This window comes from Nothoprocta perdicaria, unplaced genomic scaffold (assembly GCF_003342845.1).
Source record: "Nothoprocta perdicaria isolate Ctin4 unplaced genomic scaffold, notPer1 scaffold_87, whole genome shotgun sequence".
Classification (NCBI taxonomy): domain Eukaryota; kingdom Metazoa; phylum Chordata; class Aves; order Tinamiformes; family Tinamidae; genus Nothoprocta; species Nothoprocta perdicaria.
Window position 1 is genome coordinate 2,578,405 of NW_020456165.1, and position 16,174 is coordinate 2,594,578.

At 42.1% G+C, this 16,174-nt stretch overlaps 1 protein-coding gene across 1 annotated transcript in view; it reads left to right on the forward strand.

Annotated features, from left to right (window-relative positions):
• Window positions 1-883: 883 nt before the first annotated feature.
• NPSR1 (neuropeptide S receptor 1) overlaps window positions 884-16,174 on the forward strand; it is a 55,292-nt gene continuing 40,001 nt past the window's right edge. Inside the window, exons 1-2 of the mRNA XM_026052324.1 lie at window positions 884-1,030; window positions 13,928-14,060. Coding sequence (XP_025908109.1) covers window positions 884-1,030; window positions 13,928-14,060 — 280 coding nt within the window. The remainder of the gene's footprint in view (window positions 1,031-13,927; window positions 14,061-16,174) is intronic.

The following is a 16,174-nucleotide window of genomic DNA, read 5'->3' on the forward strand; positions in this document are numbered from 1 at the left end:
AACTTCATCTGTCATGTAAACCCGGAGCAGCACACCTGGAAAATAAATAAATAAATAAATAAATAAATAAATAAATAAATAAATAAAAGCGGAGGATAAGGGCAGACAATGCTCAGATCAGTGAGTAGAAAATGATTCCCTTGTTATGGAAAGCGTTGATTCCCTTGTTGTGGAAAGTCCTTGAATCCAACGTCTGTGTGTGTGGCCTCAGCACCCTCTGGAACCCTTGCCTTTCCAGAAGGGCTCCTTACCTCTGTTTATAGTGGGTGTATGGCACCTTGGTAGCTTTGCAAAGGGGTCTGCCTGGACCTATTTGTGACTTTTCTTAGTAAAGACAATGTCCAAAGTCAGACAGTAATTGACAGGCAGATTATAGCAGCTTAGCCCTCAAAGCTTCCTAGGGCTTTGCTATTATAGGAGAGCACGTTGATGCTTGTATGTGGCCATACTGCAATTCTGCAGGCAATGGAAAGCAAAACTGCTGAGTGGAATAGCCAGACTTCTCAGCTCTAAGGTAGGAAGGATGCCCATGACTTTACAGGTATTCCCGACTCCTGACTTGCCAACTTTGGGTGCAAGAATTGAGTCTGCAAGGCGTATGGATGAGCCCACAGTTGCTCAGTCTCCCACAGGAGCCGCTTGAGCTGCTGGAAAGAGCATGTGGACAGTTGTCGTCAGAGTGGTACCAAAGGAGAGCTCAAAGGAACGACTCCAGATTGCCTGTTTTTTTTTCATCACTCAGCTGCACTAAAGCCTTATGCCTCTGGTAGCCAGCACTGGAGCAGTGAGAAGCTGTTTTTGCTGCTGTGCTCTTACAGGAGAAGCTTGGCTGCATTAACGCTTAAAAAAACAAGCACCTAGACAACTAGAGCAAAATCCAGTGATGGATGTTGCCTTCACAGAAGCCAGCAGCAGCTCCCATGGAAGTACGGACTGGCTGGATTTTACCCTTGTCACCTGCACAGAAACGGTGACTTTCACTGAAGTGGTGGAGGAAGAGGAGTGGGGATCCTTTTATTATTCCTTTAAGGTATGGACAGCATGCATTACTTTTCTCACATGCTTTGGTGTATTTTCAGCACCCTCTGCAAGGAGGCAGCTCAGATTATAGAACTTTTTGCCTGAATATTTGTGTTTTTGTATTTCTGTAAAGATAACTGACAATATGTGAGAATCATTTACTGGTTAAAAAAAATCACTATCGGATTTGGACTTCAGACTTACAGGTCTTGGCCAACTGTATCTACTTCCAATAGGGGATGGTATTGTTTTTCCTGAGAGTTATTATAGCTATACATTAATCTTACTTTAATCAAAGGCTTTTATTAGTTTAATACATCATTTATGTAATTTGTAACAGGCATCATCTTGACATACGGGATTTATTTTTCAATTTTTCAGCTACAACATACACTGTACACAAGTGAGAGTTATTTTTATTTCTTTAAATGAGGAAGGACAGGTTCTAATTAGTCGGTTTCTTTGCTTTTAACTTTGGGGGGAGTCAGTGTCTCTTGAAAGCTGCTTTTAAGAGTGTATCATCAGATGCATCATGCAGCGGAAAATGCTGCTGAATGACACAAGAAGTGTATTCATTCTTCTCCCAAAATAAACTTCCTACTTACAGTATATAGATGTAGGGAAAGGATGAAAGGGATATAGAATTACAACTTTGCACAGATTTCTGTGCCTGTTGTCATTGTTTCATTGCAGCCTATGTGCCATGTGTCACTTCACATCGCCGTTGTAGCACATTGTATAAGTTGTTTGAATTATTAAAATGTCTATCAAGAAGTACCCTGCTATTCCTTCTAGACTTCATGGCTGAACAGATTTGTTTCAGACAGAAAAACACAGGCACTCAGATCATTTGTCAATGTTGAATATAAAGGAATATGTTTCAGAGACAAGGTTTGATTTCTGAGAGATTTTTACTAGTCTGATGTAGTGAAATCAATGGAATTACAACAGGTCTCCACTCTGTTAAGAAAAGAAAAAGTTGATCTGTAGTGCCACAATTAACTAATGAGGATTTCTCAACACGCTAGCAGTATTTTTTTTTCTTTTTGTTTTGGTCTTGACAAGACAGCACATTTTCATCTGGGATTTTAAGAATGAAAACTGCATCTGTTCATATGTATGTTAAACTCCTAAAATGCTCTTGGAAAAGGCAGAAGTGGGCAAAACAATTTTTAAAACTTTATCTCCTCTCTTCTCTCCACCACTCAGAGCTGTGAATTTGAACAATGTCATAGGACCAGTATTTTGTAATGGCAAAAGTGACAATTCCATGATTAGAAAAGACCACAGGCAGAAAAACGCTCCACAAAAGGGGAGATAGAGTAAATTACACTAATTAGGATAGCATGGATAGTCACGCATGCTTGTCCATTGCTAAAGGAAGCTTGATTCTGTTAGAAGAGAACTTCTCATGAGACTCAGTCTCTGCTGCCTCCTCTACCGGGGCTGCCCACTCTGTGGGTTGTGTCCTGGCCCCCATCTCCACCAACACAAACCTGCCCCTTCAGAGCAGTGACGTTCAGGTTGAGAGGCTGGAGCAATGAAAGGTCAGTGGATTCAAAAGGAGTCAGAGGTCAGGGCATAGATGTAAATGGGACTTTGGCCAGACCTCAGGGTTTTCAGTGCAACAGGTCCTCAACTCGTCACACTCGCCACCTGCTCTTTCAGTACAGAGCGCAGGCATCCATGTATTCCTATTCGGTAAATACAGAGTGGGTCATGGCAAAGAGCACAGAGGGGAAAGGCTGGTTCTTCTTGCTTTAACTTTTTTCTTTTTCTCTTCTGCTTTAGTTGGGAAAATAAAAAAAAAAAAAAAAAAAAAAAGAAAAGCCCGAACTCCATGTGTTTCATGGTCCTCAGGGATTCCCAGCCACCTTTGGCTTCCAGGCTTTTCTTACCAGTTTCTGGCTATTCTGAGGCTTTCTCTCTGATCTGATAAAGCCATTCAGCTTTGACTAGAGTAATATAAGACACTCTGGGTCAGTGAAAGAAAGTATAAAAAAAAATTACTGACTTTAATTCCTGCACTGAAGGAATGAGTGTTGAAGTGACCTTCACGCCATGGAGGAAAGCGTGACAGCCAAGAGTAAGGTGCAGAGTAAGAGTAAGGTACCAAGAGTATGGTACCATGAAGAGTAAGGTACCAAGCTGGGTGGAGTGGCCGACACTCCGGAGGGCTGTGCTGCCATCCAGAGGGACCTGGACAGCCTGGTGAGTTGGGCAGAGAGGAACCTCATGAGGTTCAATAAGGACAAGTGCAGGGTCCTGCACTTGGGGAAGAATAATCCCAGGCACCAGGACAGATTAGGGGTCGACCTGCTGGAGAGCAGCTCCATGGAGAGGGACCTGGGAGTCCTGGTGGACACCAAGTTAACCATGAGGCAGCAGTGTGCCCTCGTGGCCAAGAAGGCCAATGAGATCCTGGCTGCAACAGGAGGATGTTGCCAGCAGGTCAAGGGAGGTGATTCTGCCCCTCTACTCAGCTCTGGTGAGGCCGCACCTGGAGTACTGGGTGCAGTTCTGGGCTCCCCAGTATAAGAGGGACGTGGAGCTTCTCGAGAGGGTCCAGTGGAGAGCTGGTCCAGCTACAAAGATGATTAAGGGACTGGAATATCTCTCGTATGAGGAGAGACTGAGTGAACTGGGCCTGTTCAGCTTGGAGAAGAGAAGGCTGAGAGGGGATCTTATTAACATCTATAAATACATGAAGGGAGAATGCAAGGAGGAAGGGGACAAGCTGTTTTCACTGGTGGCCAACGATAGGATGAGGGGTAATGGCCATAAGCTGGAGCACAGAAAGTTCCGTCTCCAGGCGAGGAGGAACTTCATTCCTGTGAGGGTGACAGAGCAGTGGAACAGGCTGCCCAGGGAGGTTGTGGAGTCTCCTTGTCTGGAGGTCTTCAAAACCCGCCTGGATGCCACCCTGTGCCCCATGCTGTAGGTGTGCCTGCTGGAACAGGAAGGTTGGACTAGATGATCTGTAGAGGTCCCTTCCAACCTTGAACATTCTGTGATCCTGTAAGGCACTACCTCCAGGTCGTGGGTGTGTTTTCAGTCCTATCTCTCAGTATTTCCCTGCTGACTAGGGAAATACTTCTCCTAGTGAATACACGCTGCACTTCTTTAGGGTGACAGAGCCCTGGAACAGGCTGTCCAGGAAGGCTGTGGATTCTCTTTCTCTGGAGATCTTCAAAACCCGCTTGGATGCCACCCTGTGCCCCGTGCTCTAGGTGACCCTGCAAGAGCAGTGGGGTTGGATTAGATGATTGCTAGAGGCCCCTTCCAATCTTAACCATTCAATCATTGTGTGATTCTGTGACTGTGTTAAGTGGGTGCTTTTGGCCAGGAGATCTTCCTGAAGAGGGACAAAGTACCCACCACCAGGTAGTGTCTGGATCATGTTGTGTTGATACATGACTCAGAGCATTTCAGTGGCAAACAGTCCTATTTGGGGTTTAATTCTGAATTCCTTCCTGTTCCCCTTTCAGAAGCATTTGAATTTCTGTCCATTCCTCTTCAGAGCTTAACAACTAAAACCTTCTCCACCTGAAATTAGATGGAATTTTGTTGCCAGTTTTGTTGCCAGTTCAGTTAGTTCCCTTCCATTTTGGCTGATAGAATGAGCATTTCTTCCACTTGGAGCAATGTGCGTTTCCTCTCCAGCAGTCATTACTGTATCTGCTTGGCTGGACACTAGCGTTGCTTGTGGAGCTGGGGCCCTTCACTCTACCAAGGCAGACCTCAAGTCCAGAGCTCCAAGGCACAATTTTGGGGGGAAGAACAGCCACGTGCCATGCAGTAAAATCGGGTAGCACCGCCCAAAGGGGACAAGAAAGTGATTCATCCTCATCTACGTTCAGGTCTTGCTGTTGCATTGCAGTCTATTTTTCATGAACAGACAAGTTTTATCTTCTCAGGTTCCCTTATGTAACATATGCAGTTAGATTTCTTAAACCACAAGCACTAAAAGGGATGCTGGCTGTATCCACACAAAATTCATAACACATGTGCAAATTGGTACTAATTACAGCTCTTACATTCCATTCCAGTCTGTAGGAGAGCTCATTCTATCCCATTCCAAACTCCCCCATATGTATTTAATCCACATGTAAGAGGCTCTAAGTGAGTGTCAACTGTCCTCTGCTAAATGGAGTGATCAAAGAGAACCGAGACTATCTAAACCTAAGTGTTTACCTCCGACACCAAGTGGAGAGACACTGATATCTCAGGATAGGTTCATGACATGGTGGGAAGGAAGGCTTCCCTACTCTCCTCTAGGCAGCCAGCAGGGCTGGGAGTCCCCATCAAGGCTACTGGGAGCTGCTCTCCATGTCAAGAGATCCAACAGCCCCCAGCCTTCTTTGAGGGCAGGTGCATGTGCTCATTTCTTACATAGAAATGAGCAGGGCTCATCTCTTTTATAAGAGACCTATTGGGAAGCAGAATGCCGGGGAAGTTGCCTCACTTCCCTGGAATAGAAAAAATATTAGAGCACTCCCAATGAGAGAGAAATCCCAGCATCTCTCCATGGACTGGTATTGCCACCGGCATCTCCTGTCTCCCAGGAGAGCATGCTAGCACTCCAGTGGATTTTCTTATTTTCTTTTCTGCTGAACCCTCACCAGTGAAGTGAAACACCAAGGCTTTGGTGCTTACACACAAGGTTGTTTGGGCACTCAGACCTGTTGGCCACACAGGACCTCAGCCAGCAGGCCAGATGTTGACACTGTTGAACTCCTGAATGCAGCTATTGTAATACACCATGGTGACTCCTGCCATTCCTGAGATGCTACATGGAAAAACACAATACCTGATCATCTTAAAAAACAATTCTGGAGCATCTTGCCAGGCTGGCCTCATCTATTCACTTAAAGGCAATGCAGAAGTGATCTGGCTATATGACTCCTTGACTTGCTGTCACTCTGAGCAGCACTTTTATACTAGCATCCCTCATACACCTGATTCATTGGTCCGCAGGATCCATGGGGTTTGAGTCTTTCTGCCTCTCTTATTTACACATGCCTATAAAATATAGACTTCTCTAGTTTGGGAGATGTTTTCATTTTAAAAACAGTCATAGCTACAATTATTTTTTCTTTATGATTGAGAAGGAAGAATGTTTCACAGTCCTAATTGGGCTATGAAAATTGTACAATTACACCTGGGCTGTTGAGTGACCTTGTATTGTCTCCTCACATGGTAGATGTGCTAGGGAAAAAAAGATAGGTATATCTTGAAAATATTACTGATGACATTAAAATTAGGAAAATCTTTTTCTCTCCTTTTTTCCTAGGCTACAATGGGTAAAAATAAATAAATAAATAGAAAGAAAAATACAATAGCAGAGTAACAGATTCTTTCTTTATTATCCACCTTGTACCAAAATAGAGCAGAATAGTAATGTGAACTATATTCTAGGAAAACTGAGTTGTTACTCTTTGTTATTGATTGAAAATTTCAAAGGATATCTCAGCAATTCACATGCATTAAATGCTACACAATGAAATTTCTATCTCAAGTCTGATGGTGAAGTTAGAGCTAAGAAATATATATATATTTAACAGGGGATTCTCCCAAAATGGTCAATACAGTTCTGTTACATTTCAAAAAGAAATGAGAGTAATATCAGTAATAAAATAACCTCTTCTTGCGAGAAATGTTTTAATGAATATGCTTCCTTAGACTGCCTGTTTGCCTAAACCTAAAAGGGTGGAAATGTTACAGCTTTTCCTCTAGCATTTTAATAATCACAGATGAAAAGTGCTACACAACATGGACTAAATAAATAAATAAATAAATAGAACAAAACCTCTTCTTTGATGAAACAAAACAGAAAAGCACAGGCCCTTTGCAGCAGTGTCCTTCCTTCAGCCCAAGAGACAAACTTGGAACTGAATTACTGACCACAAAGTTTAAATCAGACTCAATTCCAGGTCAAGCCACAAACAAACAAAAAAACCTTCTCACCATCCAGTTACCTGCCCACATACTCTTTTCAAAATCAACCTCAGAAGTGTTTCTAAAAAAAAAATGTATGGAACCTAACTTTGAACCTGTACTTCTCTCAGCCTCTTTTATCCAGAGCTTTCTGATGTCAATAAAGGTGCCCTCCCAGATATTTTAGGAACACCTTGTATGAGCAGCTTGTATCATTTTCTCCATGAATTTTCCTTAACTTTTTTTTTTTTTCCTGAGAGATCTCTTGAGCCTTAGGAAGTAACTTGAATTAACCATCTGATCTTCCACATTCAGATACTTGACTTTTACTCTGTAATGTTTACTTCCAGTCTAAGTGCTCCCATTGTTGTCCTGTTTTGTATAAATTAATTTGTGGCTCAATTTTGTTCTCTTTTGACAGTCAGATCTGCTATCCACTACTAAAGTATCTTTTACTCTCTCACTGTGTACTTTATCTTCAAACAGCTTTTTGTTGTTTTTGTTTTGTTTTAATTTTTTCCACAGCCCTAGGGATGTTTCAGCACAAGAAGAAATATCTTTATTACCAGGTGTCATTTTAACAGTCAGTCTCATTTTGTATATATATATTAAAGAATCTTTATTGTGGTTTTAGCCTGCCACAGTGTAATCATAATCCCTTCACTGGCATCCCACCCTTCTCCTGGCAGCTCAGCCTTCAACCTGGTCACATCCTGGCTGAAATCCCTCATCTCAGAGCACCACATAACACAAATGCCACCTAGTTACATTTCAAGTTACTTTTCCCAAGACTGACTGACTGTGTCATTCCCACCCTGATAGCTTTTATATATTAACTCTTTTACATACTTTTCCCCCCAAACATCTGAATTTGTTTCTGTGATGAATTGTATAACATGCAACTTGTGCGTAGTTTTCACCTGGATACTTGCCTGCATACGTTTTTGTCTAGGCTAATTCTCAAAGAAAATAGGTCTGCTACCATACTTCTTCTGTGTGTAGGTATGCCCTGATCATAGAATAATTTAGGTTAGGAGGAACGTCTGGAGGTCATCTGGGCAAACCACCCTGTGGAAAGCAGGTATAAACTACACTTGGTTTCTCAGGACGGTGTCCAGTTAAGTTCTGAATAACTCCAGAGATGGAGATCCCACAGCCACTGAGGTGTCCCATTCCACCCTCACGACGAACACTTTTTACTCTTAATATCTAATCCAGATGTTCCATGTTGTAAATCTTCCTGATGCAACACCTCTCATCCTTTCACTGTGCACTTCTGAGCAGAGCTTGGCTCCATCTTCTCCACACTCTCTGCCGAGGCAGTCGTGGTGGCAGCGAGGTCCCCTCGAGGCTCCTTTCCTCCCGGCTCATCCAGCCTGGGTCTCAGCCTCTCCTCGTACCGCGCACACTCCAGCCCCTGATCATCTTGTGAGCCCTATCTTGGACTCGTTCAAGCAAGTCTACGTCTTTCTTCACATTGGGGAGCCCCAAAGTCTATAACACAGTATAACAGGTGCAGGGTGAAAAATCACATCCCTTGGCCTTGCAAAAGTGTTCATTGCACTTTTGCTAATATAGCTCAATACTGGTTGTCCTTCTTACACACTCCCAGTCCTGCTTTGAAAAGCTGCTTTCCATTCATTTGAGCCCCCAACTGCGCTGTATTCCATCCCAGTTGAAGGACTTTGTATTTGCTATCGTTAAGCTTTGTGATTTTTCTCATAACTCATTTCTCCAGTCTGTCAAGATCCCCATGAATTGCAGCCCTCATTTTTTTTATTTTTTATTTTTTAATACAAAATTTATGAAATATGTCAGAGATTGTTGCAGTACTTTTAAGACTCTTTAATTAAATTGTGCCAAAGGGTGTCTCTCTTTAATTTCTTTCAATGTCACAATCCAAAGAGCAATGAGAGGTAAACTGACTGAATTCCAGCTGGGATCAGGGAAGCTGTATAGAACCTGTTTGTTTCAACAAAAACATTTATTGTTTTAAAAAAAAATCTTTCATGACATCCTAAACAGGGGCTGCTAAATTTGCAAATCTTTCCTGTACATATTCAGTATTCAGTCACAGTTGAAGACTCTGAATTTTCTTCAATGGGGTCAAAATACTGTACAATCCATTAGCTTACTTTAAGAACGTGCAATATAATCTACTAGGGCAAACTTGATTATAAGCATGGTCTCCAACCTAACAAGCAGATTTATGTGCTTATTTCATATATATGATAAGAATTTGTGAAATTATTTGTATTTCGTCATTATTATGTCTCTATTGCTACAGTACTAGGAACACACTAGGAAAATTTTTCTTAATACCAACCAAAGGCAAGTGGTCAGACTGCTTGCTTAATTTAATCAACTAGCAAGAAGAAAAATGTTCAGGGAATTCAGTCACCTCCAAACTATAGAAGTCCCTGTGATATCAAAGAAAGGACCCTTTTCTTCATTCTGATGTTCTGATTAGGGACATGGAGCAATAGGATGTCCCGTCTTCAAGCACTAGGATTTACTATAATCCTCCCTTTCTTCATGTGAAGGAAAAGGTCAGCCAGTTACCTAAGGACCTTTGTGCACCTCCCTCTCATTATTTTGGTTTGTGCAACAGCAGGGATGTAAATCCCTAAGAAACAAGTGAGCAACGAGGATGGTTGGGAAGAATGGGAAGGAGGGGCAGCACGGTACCAAAATGTCTCCACATGGCTCTCGAAAGGATTTAGCTACTGTGACTTAATTGAAGCTACTGCACCAGAACTACTCTTTGCTGCCAGGGCTGGATGAGTATGAGATGCCTTGGCTGGTATCTCTCATCAGGCCTTGCCTGGGAAGGTTGTTCATTCTGTTCTTTACTGCTCCATAAGGCAGAGCTCCCCAGTCACAAGGGCATGCTTTCCTCCTCTGCTGTTTACTGATCTTCAGAGAGTGCTTTTCCCTTGAATGCCAAATTTCATACTTTCCCCATCACAGTCAGCAAAATGAAAAGGAATCTGAGATAAAAATCCAAAGTTAACTTATACTCAGGCATTTATGGTGCTAAACATTTCCCAGTACAGAACTCCCCACACTGGAGCAAGCCAGAGTTACTGTACAAAGAGCCTGCACGCAGACTTCAGAGGAAAACAGTTTCATTCATGTTAGATAGATGCAAGAGATGGTAAAATAAAACACTCCTACAACCCAGACGGATCCCTTCTGTCTATGGATGATTTATGAGCCAAGAGAGGGTGACACACAAGGTTCACATAAATGATTTTTCAAGTATTAAGCACAGAACACCTCATGCTAGACTTATTGCAGCCGACGAATTAGAAATTTTCCCAGAGACAAAGCAACAGGCCATTTCTACAAGCGAATAAAAATGCCCACCAATTTCAGAGAGGCTTTACTGGCGTAGATTTTCTTCCATGAAGACTTGATCCATGTGCAAAAACTGGCTTTAATCGCTAAGCAAATTAGCAGAACATGCATATATGCTCTGCATGTCCAGCACCTCCATGCTCTGAACACAGCAGTCTTACAGACTAGCAGTGTATGCAATAGCTGTAATCACACTGGGGAAATCCTCCTCACTCTAATCTGTTTTGGGACCTTCAATCAGTCATCAGCATTTTTAGTTTTGCTAATCTATAAGAACTAGTGTATGATATTAACCATTCAGTGTTGTGTGGTTTAATTAGCAATACCGTTGCAAAGGCACCCCTTGCCAGCAGCTTCTACGCAGAATTTGGGGAGACAGTATTTCTTTCTTTTTATCCAGAACACCTGTGGTGTCTGTGCAAGATATTATTAAACAACAATTTTTTAAACATCTCTCTGCAAAAAAAAAAAAATCTATTTAATAAACAATAAGATATGAAATGAAACACTCCTATGTTTAAGCAATGTGAATGTGAGAAATATAACAGAATTACAGAAAATGCATCTGAAGTTCAGGGACGGACCAGCTATATCTCTAATCTAATAGTTATTTTTAAGACCTGAAGGGGTGGAGGCTTCACTGACTCAATCAATTTATATCAATACATTTTTAATGGTCCACTTGAATTCCTTGCTATAATTTTGCTTCACAGATTTTTGACTAATCTGCAGTGAATTTGAAGAAGAGACTATTCCCTTCCTTTTTGGCAGCTGCCTTTTTGCCTGTTCAAGATTGCAATCATATTTTCCTGCAGCCCACTTTTTGCTAGATTACACAACTTTAGTCAGTCAGTCTTTTCTGCTGTCTGTCTGTCTGTCATCTGCCATTGTATATTGCCATACATTGGTGTGTGTCCTTCTTGAAAGAGGCTGCCCAAAAAGGGCCACAGTTCAGCAGTGGGCTACAGTGGATGGCTTAGAGGGCCACTGCCCTGGTGTCGATCCCGTGGTGGTGTTGGTCATTTCTATGGTATCACAACATTATTAATTCAATTAATGTTCCAGTTATAAGATACTTTACCTTATTTTACTTTACCTGCTGCTGTTGCTGCTGATGAGGTCTTACTCAACTCAAGCTGACTACAGCTGCCTCAATGTAGACCCCAACACTCGTCCTCTGTCAAACTGCGTCCTGATTTTTCCAGTACACCTTTCTACTACATCAACATCATTCTGAATTTCAATCCTAGCTGTTATGACAGTCTTTATCAGTGTGGTCATCCCATTTATAACCACAGAACATTTCACTTGCAAGCTCATGCAGCCTTGGAGAGGCTGCAGTGATTTCACTGTTATTATACCTCCTTAATCCCGAACAATGAGATATTTTTCGTTCTCTCTTACTGGGAGCCATTACGAACAGATGGAATAGAAACCCTAGCTTTATTCTTTTGTCTATATCCTCTCAAAAATATCATTTTTTTATTCAGCTTTTGTACCTTATAGTTCTTTTTTGCAGGCTGGTTGAATAGTACATTTCCATAGAGCCTAAAACCACTAAAATGTTAAGCAATGGTCTTTTTTTAAAAAAGAAAAGAATGTTTTTTAAACAGATTGTATGTGCTGTCCCTAGGGTGTGGAACCCCCCCACCACAGCCTCTGTCTCTCCAGAGGTACTCCTTCTGTGGGAATTGTAAGACCTCAATGTCAGAGCCTGGTTCTGTTTTAACCTTTATCAGTATAATATAGGAATACAGGATTTCTTTCAAGAAAATGCTCTCTTCAGAGCACTTCAGAGCATATCAGAGAAAATCAGAGCTAAACTTCTCCCTACATTTTTTTTTTCACATGCAAAAGATCTTTTTTTTTTTTTTAAATGGAAACAAAGAAAACCTTGATGAGAGTCCTCCAATCTCAAGGACAAATATGATGTAAAAATCTTACATGTTTCTCTTTAGTTGCCTTCCCAAAGATGGGAACTGGGTGAGCCCATCTGGGTTATTGGCTCCCCAATGCAGCAAGTGCTTCACAGGTCACACCAAGAGCCCCTTTCCTCCCACCTGCTCAGGGCAGCTCCTCGCTGGTGAAGGTCTCTTCCCAAGGGCCAGCAGGCACGGAGCACAGACCACGCTGCAGCCCTCATCTCACCCCTCCTGTTTTCCCTCCAGCCCCCTCCGTGTGGGATTGGTGGCAGGAACACGGAGATCCCAAACAAGTGACTTGGCACATCCGGCATCTCAGCCCTGTTGCTAGGATGTGAAGCCAGGCGACTCATGCCGTTGAGGCACAGGAAAGCTGTAAGGAGGCAGAGCCGGAGACTCGTGGTCCTTCCAGAGGAACCTGGTGTAACCTGTCTCCTCATACAACATCATCAAAAGCAGGAGTCTGCCAAAAACAGGGAGCCGGAGCAGCCTTTGGGAGAGGAAATGCATGTAGACCCTGACGGGGTAAAGACGGCTTTACCTTCATAACTAGTAGTTCTGCTGAGACATGTGTGTATTTTTTCACTCATGGACTGAACAAAATAATAGTAATGTACATGTTATTGCTGGTACATCAGGATTTTTTTTTTCATTCTGACCTCCCCTACATTATGCTCTTCAAACAAAACTGCTTCAAGCGTAATTGCTATGAATTATCCAGTTGTCTTTGCAGAAGAGCAGCTATCTGACTTCCTCTGTGCCATGACATGTAGTTTCACACAGGACAGCTTTTCTAAGCGAGAAGTCTGCAGAAATGTAGAAATGCCAAGGTCAACCCGTCCGTGCTCCCTGCCTTTCAGGCTCAGCATCAGAGCTGTCCAGCTGATGAGGACAAAACAGGGACTTTGCAGTCCTGCACGGCCAGGAGAAGCCTACAGAGTAGCCAGTGAAAAAATATCTATCATCTTGTGCGTAAAGATGAACAAGTGGCTTTTAGCAGGCCAGGGAGGGATAAGATTCATGTGCTCATACCACAGAAGCAAACACACGTGTGTACATCCCTAATCTTGCTTCCAGTGAACCCAGATACTTTGAAAACACGAGCAACTTTCCTACTTCTTCTCATCGCGTGCACTGCCACTAGGGGCCGTTTGGTCATCACGTATTGCTCGCCTCCAGTTTTGCTTTTCCTTGCAGTTGGTCGCGCTTGCTTTGAGATCTTGGTCACATCTAGATCATGGAGTTGCTGTCAAAACTGCCTTCCATATCCACTGCGGTGGTTATTTCCCCAAATTTATCTGAAGGAGCCAAGCTGTCAGTGCTCCTTACAAAATGAGGCAGCTGGTTATTTCACAGTTTGCTGGAGCAACACAAGAAAGCTGAAGACTGCCTCTCATTTTAGTGCTAAGTGCCGAACACAGATGCTTCTAGTGGTTTTGTGAAAATAGAAGCGATGTGCAGACATTGCAAATAAAACTGGAACAAATATCAACATCTGCAGTGCATGCGAATGTTTTCTGAAAGGAAATACGTGCAATGAATACCTTTCGGACCAAATAATTAAAAACAATTAGCAAAACTCACATTTAACTCTTTTTTTCCCAAGGCTCACTTACTGGTTTAACCCAAGTTACTATCCACTGACCTACCTATATGCTTTTTTTTTTTTTCTCTTTTCTCCAATGCAGACTGAGCAGCTGGTGACCCTTTGGACTCTCTTTATCGTCACAATTGCTGGAAATGCCATCGTGCTGTTCTCCACCTGGAAGAGGAAGCGGAAATCTCGAATGACCTTCTTTGTCACACAGTTGGCAATCACAGGTAGTGTGTGGGAGGGAAAGGGGTTTCTGAACTGCACATTGCTCATATCAAAATGACAGAAAGTGTTTTCATAAATGAGAAGATTCAAGGTGAACAGTGGAAAATTCGGTTGCCACCTAATGTCTTTATCTTGTCTGCGGTTTGTCACAAGACAGATCAATGACTGCTTATCTTAGGGCTGTCTGCCTCTGATCTGAAAAGATGTTACTGTATATAATATCTGTGTCAAACAGCAGCTGCAACTCACTAATTTCATTGAATCTTATCTTCCAGCCTCAATTTACATCCATATTTTCAACCAGTTATGTCCCCAGCTGTTGTCACAAAACTTCTTAAATTACCTCATAACAGTGTTGCTACATCAATTTATATACATGCATTGTAAGGAGAAAATAACTTCCTGTCATCTGGTTTGGCCAAGTAATGTAGATACAAAAATATGAATCTTGAGACGAATGCATTTTGGATTTTTCTTTGAATGAGAAAGGGAAGTTGATACAAGAACATTGTCATTTTATATGCACAGGATATACAGAATATCTTGAAATATACAGAAACATGGTTTGTAAAAGGACAGTCTCAACAACCAAGAATAGAATCGGAAACAGAAAAAGCACTTTGTTTCTCTCTGGCCTGAATTTGTGCAGTTTTAGTAGTTTCCCAGAGGAAAACATCCGCTACGTCTATAACAAAGTCCTGCTACTAATCCCAGCTTATGAAAAAGCTATGCAGTATCATTAGTGTATGTTGTCTGTTGCTTTTATTCATGAGATACCGGAGGAATTATAACACAATTCTGCTAAAGAGAGTGTTTTCTCAGCAATTTTGAGTCTTCCTTTGATGTCTGCTGTTGGTCTGTTTACCCTGAAAAAGTGAAAGACTAGACTCCTCAGTTTTCGACATATATGTGCCCTTGGTGAGTGAACTCCTGCTCACAGTCTCTACTGTACTTGCCCAAGAGTTCATCCAATTTCAAATACTACCCTGCAATTAAGAACAGATATACTAGCATGTGCAAAATGATGGAAAGGGCCTGGCCCAAACTACCAATAGCTGATTTAAGAGTTTTTGCAAGATGAAGAAGCAAACATTTGATGTGACTCCTCCTCTGAAATGCTGACAGATTTCCCTCTGGGTCACCCCTACCTGAAGTTCTCACTCCTTATCTCTGTGGACTTTCTTGTCCCTTTCTCTGAAAATATAGTTAAGACAAGTCAATATGGTCTCACAGTTCAGTTTAGAAATGTCTGTCAGAGACCAAGAATTACTGCACTCACATCAGTTCCAAATCGCCCAATCCCTGCCCAAAGCATGCCCACTCTAGGATGAATATGGGAGAAATGGCAAAATTAGACAAACAAGCAGCAGTATTGGAAAAGATTAAACCCAGGTAGTCACAGCCCATTTATCCCCTACCTCACCATGGTGAAGAAAATGACAATGTATAGGGCTGCACAGTGGGCAGTTGGGTCATTGATGCAGCAAAGGCATCGTTGATGTGGTAATAGAAGAAGGCTCCCACTACAAAGAAAGAAACTAGAGAGCAAAGGGCCTTGTTCTGGTAAGAGAAGGATTTACTAGAGCAGAGAAAGAGCCGGTGAAGAGAAGCAAGAAATGAACTAAAGTGCCTTGATCAGGACAGATCAGGAGAAAGCTGGTCCATGTGAGATGTACTAGGAAGGAGGTTACTCTTGCCATTGTTGATGGGAGTTTTGGCATTTTGGAACCCCTGGAAAGGCTGACCTTTAGGATCAAAATGAAGGCATATAGCTATTCACTAGAGATTTGAATATAGCCTACACTAAGGGAGCAGAATGCTTTAAAAGTGCAATTTGTGCAATTTGCGCAATTTGGAGGGAGTTGCAATAATCAGAGGCAGCCATCTAACAAGGCTGTTGGATGTTTACTTGTCAATAGGCTCATATTCTGTTAGAAGAGGGCAGCAAATAGTGCTTTGCAGCTGATACTGTTGTATTGACTAAGATCTTTCTTTGTGCTACACTTGCTGATTTTTCTGGCCTCTCCTTTCCAAACATTGCCCCTGACTTCCAAAATCAGAACTTTTAAGTGCTTGAGTTCATCAGTCTCTTCCATTTAAAATTACAGAAACTCAC